The 5,593-nt window shown below is 30.2% G+C and overlaps 1 protein-coding gene across 1 annotated transcript; it reads right to left on the reverse strand.

Moving 5' to 3' along the window:
• Positions 1 to 2,569: 2,569 nt before the first annotated feature.
• On the reverse strand, positions 2,570 to 3,390 carry LOC131617930 (dormancy-associated protein 2-like). The gene is made up of 2 exons (XM_058889198.1): positions 3,235 to 3,390; positions 2,570 to 3,153 (listed from the first exon to the last, which is right to left on the reverse strand). The coding sequence occupies exons 1-2, from the start codon at positions 3,317 to 3,319 to the stop codon at positions 2,831 to 2,833; spliced, it is 408 nt and encodes a 135-aa protein (XP_058745181.1). The 5' UTR covers positions 3,320 to 3,390; the 3' UTR covers positions 2,570 to 2,830.
• Between the last annotated feature and the right edge of the window lie 2,203 nt (positions 3,391 to 5,593).

A 5,593-nucleotide genomic window follows, 5' to 3' on the forward strand; every position in this document is an offset into this window, starting at 1 on the left:
GTTGTTTTGATATTGTCACTGGTTTCTGATTGGTTTTATCACTGAGGTGATTGTGGGAAGTGAGAGGAGCATCTCATATCTAGAAGGTTTCTAGGTTGAAGTTTCACAAGGTAGTGATTAGACAATAAAATTGTAAACTGGGATTATTTAGACTTTGAACTAATGTTGTCATAGTGAATGTCCTTCCTAACTTGTTAGCTCCCATAGTAGGTGACATTGCACCGAATTGGTTTAACAATTGATTGTGTTCTTTTACTTTCTGCAATTCAATTATCCATAATTTCTATTTTGGTTAAAGTGTTTTCTTTCAGCAGATGATGTTATAATATCTGTCCTGACATTGTATTTTGTGTTGAGACGTCAGTCTTGATATTTGTGTTGCAAGTGGCAGAATTTCAAAGGACATTAAGTGTTATTCTTTTATTTGGTATGTTTGTCTAAGTGGTGTAATTGTATATTGTAAATGTATGTATATGTTTGTCTGTTGCATGAGTGGTGTCTGCTTAAGCGGGAATATTTATTAAAAAGTTACGATTTTAGTCATATGCCTGATGAATGTTGTAATTTAGATTGTATGATTGTCTAAGTGATGAGATATGTCTAAGTAGCGTGCTTGTATTGGTATCATTATGAGATCACATATATATTTTTGTGTGGTGCCTTAGTGGAATGTTATTTTTCCCATTGATATGAGAAGAATTTTGTGTTGTGCCTAAGTGGCGGGCTGATTATATCCGAATTATATAATGTTAAGAGCGTGTGTATTTACCTTTTGTGTTTTGTTTTTTGACGATTTGATATAAAAAAAATTTATACATATGAGATACGATTTCTGTAATAGTTAAAAAATTTAAATATTTTGAGTTGAGTGTGTTTAATTATATATATATATATATATATATATATATATATATATATATTATTACTTGATTTTATTGTTTTATTATGTAATTTTGAAAAATTTTGTAATGGTTACTTTGTACATGTTTGGCAAAAAACAATAGTATACTTGATTTTTCAAATTTTAAACTCCTTGCTTAGTTTTGTTTTGTATGATTTTGGATTATGGAAACTGACACCTTAAAACTACTCCCTCTCACTTTTTAAGTGTCACATTTCAAAGTTCAAGAAAGTATTTTTGTTATTTTGTCAAAGTTACCCCTAATCATTATGATAGAGAGAGAAAAAGTTAAATAAAATGTTAAAAAGTTTAGGGTATTATTAGAAAAAGAATAATCATTACTTAAAAAGTAACAATAATTATTGGTTGTTTTGGTATGTGGAAAAACTTAAAAAGTGACAATTATAAAGGAGCAGAGAGGAAGTAACATTTTACTTATCAATAAATTTGAAGATGTGAAGTAAGAATGATATGATGTTTCAAATGATTGGAGGGAGAAAATTAGTTTTATCAAACTCATTTATTTTACTGTAAATTAGGTATTCTTCCAAACTCGTAATAAGAATTTTAAATTAAAAATAAAATTTATATTTTTTTTAAATAATTATAATTTTTTAAATAATGTCCTTGATCTAAATCTGAGGCGTTACACCATCTCCATTAGATGAAAATCTACTAGAGCACTAGTCAATAATTTGGGAAGTTCAAGTATCCTATAACAAGAAAATTGCCAATGCATTTGGTAACGCATTCGGATTAGTTGGCGATGATCCGGATGCTTTTGCTCCATAACTAACTATTCACGCGAGACTGATATTTTGACAAAATTGTGAAGGATGTTTGCAAACAAGGAAAAACATATAAAACAAGCTTCAACAAAAAACTTGTGCAGTTTTTGTGTCAAGGACAATGTAAAATTTTCAGCATACTGTCCAAGTAAAATTTTCAGAATAGAAGAAGAAAAAGAGAGGAAGCATAAGAAGAGATAGGAGATGAAGGTGCTCAGTATTTGAGATGAAGGAGCTAATGATTGAAATTGTTCCAAATCAAGCTATATTTTATTCTTTAAGTTATTTAATTAATGTTTTGTGTATTTTAAATTTTGTTTGGATATATACTTGTTTTACTTTGTATTTAGATGTTGCATTTTAGATTTGATTTATGCTTTTCTTTAAAGTTATTTTCATGCTTATGGCTGAAATAAGTTATTGATGCTTTTGAAACATAGTTATTTTCATTCTTAAGGCTGAAATAAGTTATTGATGCTTTTGAAACATAGTCTGGATTGTTATGTCTGGTGCATATATTTTGAAATTGTCTAGGCTATGAAAACAAACAAACTAGCATGATAGAAATCAATTTTGTCAAATACTTTGTTCTAAGGATAATCAATTTATGTTTTGTTAAAGCATAAATTCACCAAATTCATAAAAATATCTTGTTGTCAAAAGAATCATTGAGGACCATATAATAAAATTCGTGAGCTTCTATTGTTTACTATACTACAACTTCAATATTTGTGAACTGTATTATTTTGACTGAATCTCTATTAAATTGAGAAATTTTATGTTTGATTTATTACATTAACACAGAAATTATGATTTTGGTCGAAGAAATTTTTTTAGTCAAATAAATAGTACGGATATAGAAATGTAAAATGTAGGAAAGTACTAACAAAGATGATATTTGATATATTAGACATGATAATACATTCACCACTTTAGTTCAATATCAAACTCATTTTCCCATATAGATAGTGATTAATAGAGTTGTGAAATAACTATACTTTAGAGTTTCAAGATAGATAATACATATATAACCATGAAAGATTCAGGTCTTTCTATCTATACCTCTTGTGTTTAATTAACTCACAACACTATTTATTCATGAAATTTATTATACTTAATACGTGCGTGCATGACGATATAATCAGTTACGATTATCAGAATCTCCACCATTGTATCCACCTCCTCCATTGTAACCACCTCCACCATTACGATAACCGCCACCACCATTATAACCACCTCCACCATTACGATAACCGCCTCCACCATTGTAACCACCACCGTTACGGTAACCACCTCCACCATTGTATCCTCCTCCACCGTTGCGGTAGCCACCTCCATCATTGTATCCTCCTCCACCATTGCGGTAGCCACCTCCATTATTGTAACCACCGTTGTAACCACCACGTCCGTAGCCTCCATAGCCATATTTGGCATCGTTTAGTTCATTTGAGTTTTCAACAACCTCTGCAAATACAACATCACTTTGTGAATTTAAATATTAAATAAACTTTAAATGAGAATATTAAAAAAGTATATCAAGCTCACCTTCTTTGGTATTAGCAGAGACCTGTGAGGAAATAAGAACCATGGCCAAAAGGCCAAAAATGAGGAATGCTATTTTGGAATCCATTGTACTCAACTCAAGATCAATTGAAATGTGATATATTGTAGTGAAGGATGAGAAAAATAGTATGAAAGTGTGGTCTATTTATAATAGAAGGAAGGATAACTCAATACGGAACTTTTACTTGGTTGGTATTAGCTGAAAGTGACAACATTAAAAGCATAGTATTTCTAGTTCACAATAGCTATCTCGTGGAGCTGCGTTCCAAATAACTACATATTATATTTTATATGCGTTAAAGAAAAAATAAGTGTCCTTTTTAGTCCCCCAATATTTGAAATATTGTCATATAATTTTTTAACATGTCGAAATTTCAAACACATCAAATTTTGCTTTATTTAGTCATTTATATCCATGAGGGAAATGTTATTTTGACACTTATGAACACTATATTTAAATAGGGTATGCATACAGTTGTTATAAAAAGTTCATTTTTATATGGTCAAAATATGTTGTCAATTTTCTCGTTTTAAAATAATACCACTCTATCCATAAATGTGCATGTTACTATATCTCAAATATATTTTTACTTCATAGGTAAAATTATTTAAAAGAAATAGACATTTGAAGAGATTTTTTCAATTTTGATACATCATAAAATCATACTATATATTTGCGCAAATTTGAGCTAAAATATAATAAAAGTTCAAAAGAACAATCCGAAAATGTTAACTTCTCATTCACTTATTTGAACCAATGTATTGGTTTAGTCCATTGATTCTAAATTTCAAACCGAGCAGAATTGTTAAAAAAAAAATTGAACTGATGTTTCAACTGTTGAGAGAAGTATACTTTTAAAGACCGTTGGAAAGTTTCTATATGCCTTTAGGAATGGTTTATGATATATTTGATTGTTTATGAGTACAAAAAGTAAAATAATAAACAGTATAATGATGTTAATATATATAGTTGAGAAAATTTATTGCAGTTAGATTTCACTGATTTATTCTCAAGTATTATTATTGATTAGTAATATGCAATTCTAATCAACTATTAATAATATCGTCCACCGTTCTCATTTCAGCTCATGTAGGAGTCAACAACGTGATATCTATCGTATGATCTAATACACATAATCTACGAATACTGAACCTAAATTTATTTTTAGGCTATAGCATATCCTATACATCACTACGCCATAAAAGACCTAAGAAAGCGTTTTTTCACCTTTAAAAGCACTTAAAAGCGTTGTCGTAGGTGACGCTGCTATAGGTTTTAGCAGCGCTTTTTGTTTAGGCAAAAGCGGTGCCTTAGGTATACCTTAACCAACATTTTTTCCTAAAAAGCGCTTTCTAAAGTAGGCCTTTAGCAGCGCTTTTTTCTGGAAAAGTGTTTTCTTAACTAGGCTTTTAGTAGCGCTTTTTTCTGGAAATGACGAATACTTTTCAAATACCAAATCATACCATGACAACATATTTTAGGTAGTTAATCTAAAACAAGCATTCTGAACAAAAAAATCATTAATATTAAAGTTTAAGAGGAATTACAGAGAACACCATGATCGTTATTAATACATGAGCATTGAACGACTATATTTAACCCCAACAAAAGACAATTTAGTTACGCTTACTCATCGTAACTTTACAATTAAGCCCTAAAAAAATGTTGAAAAACATCTATTGTCGATTCCTCGGACCACACTTCCGCCCTCAATCTTTCTGTCTTTTTCCTCCCCTGTTGTGTTTCTTGTATACAATAGACTTCTCTCCCTCACAATCAAGAAAACTACTAAATTACACCAAGTCTCAGACTGATATTCTTGCTAATCGAGGGTCATTGCTTGCTTAGGAAGCCTACTTTCTTCACCCTTAAAACATGACAGCTCACCCTACAAGTGGTCTTTATCGTCTATCCTTTCTTAGCGCCCCCCCTAAACTCACTTAGTGAGCAAACCCTTCCTTGCTTGTGAAGTAACTTAGTCTTTTAAGTCTTGAACCATCATACTTCGGTTAGTGTGTCTTATACTGTGCTAAGTGAGATTTGTTGCTTAGCCTTGAGTTGTATGTTTTTTGTCGCCTTTACTCGCTTTGCAAGGACCTTCACTTGGCTAAGTGAGCCTTAATGTCAGGAAGATGCCTTTTGTCTAATTTTAGTGCTTTCTTGTACTTTTTATTTGTATTTAACGAATACATTGTTAAAAAGTTCATATTGATAAATTATAATTTTTAATTTTTTTTTTGCAAAATAAATTAATAAATTTTTTGCACTTATCAACAAGACTATTTGTTGTGGTGCTAAGTTTTTATTTTTTTTTAATTTTATTTAATAATAAATTATTTT

This window comes from Vicia villosa, linkage group LG7 (assembly GCF_029867415.1).
Source record: "Vicia villosa cultivar HV-30 ecotype Madison, WI linkage group LG7, Vvil1.0, whole genome shotgun sequence".
Classification (NCBI taxonomy): Eukaryota; Viridiplantae; Streptophyta; class Magnoliopsida; order Fabales; family Fabaceae; genus Vicia; species Vicia villosa.

Excerpts from the sequence above, each read along its gene's own strand:
- LOC131617930 (XM_058889198.1), bottom strand. The coding sequence starts at position 3,319 with ATGGATTCCAAAATAGCATTCCTCATTTTTGGCCTTTTGGCCATGGTT. Across the intron at positions 3,154-3,234 it reads CTCTGCTAATACCAAAGAAG|AGGTTGTTGAAAACTCAAAT; the intron begins GTGAGCTTGATA and ends TTGTATTTGCAG.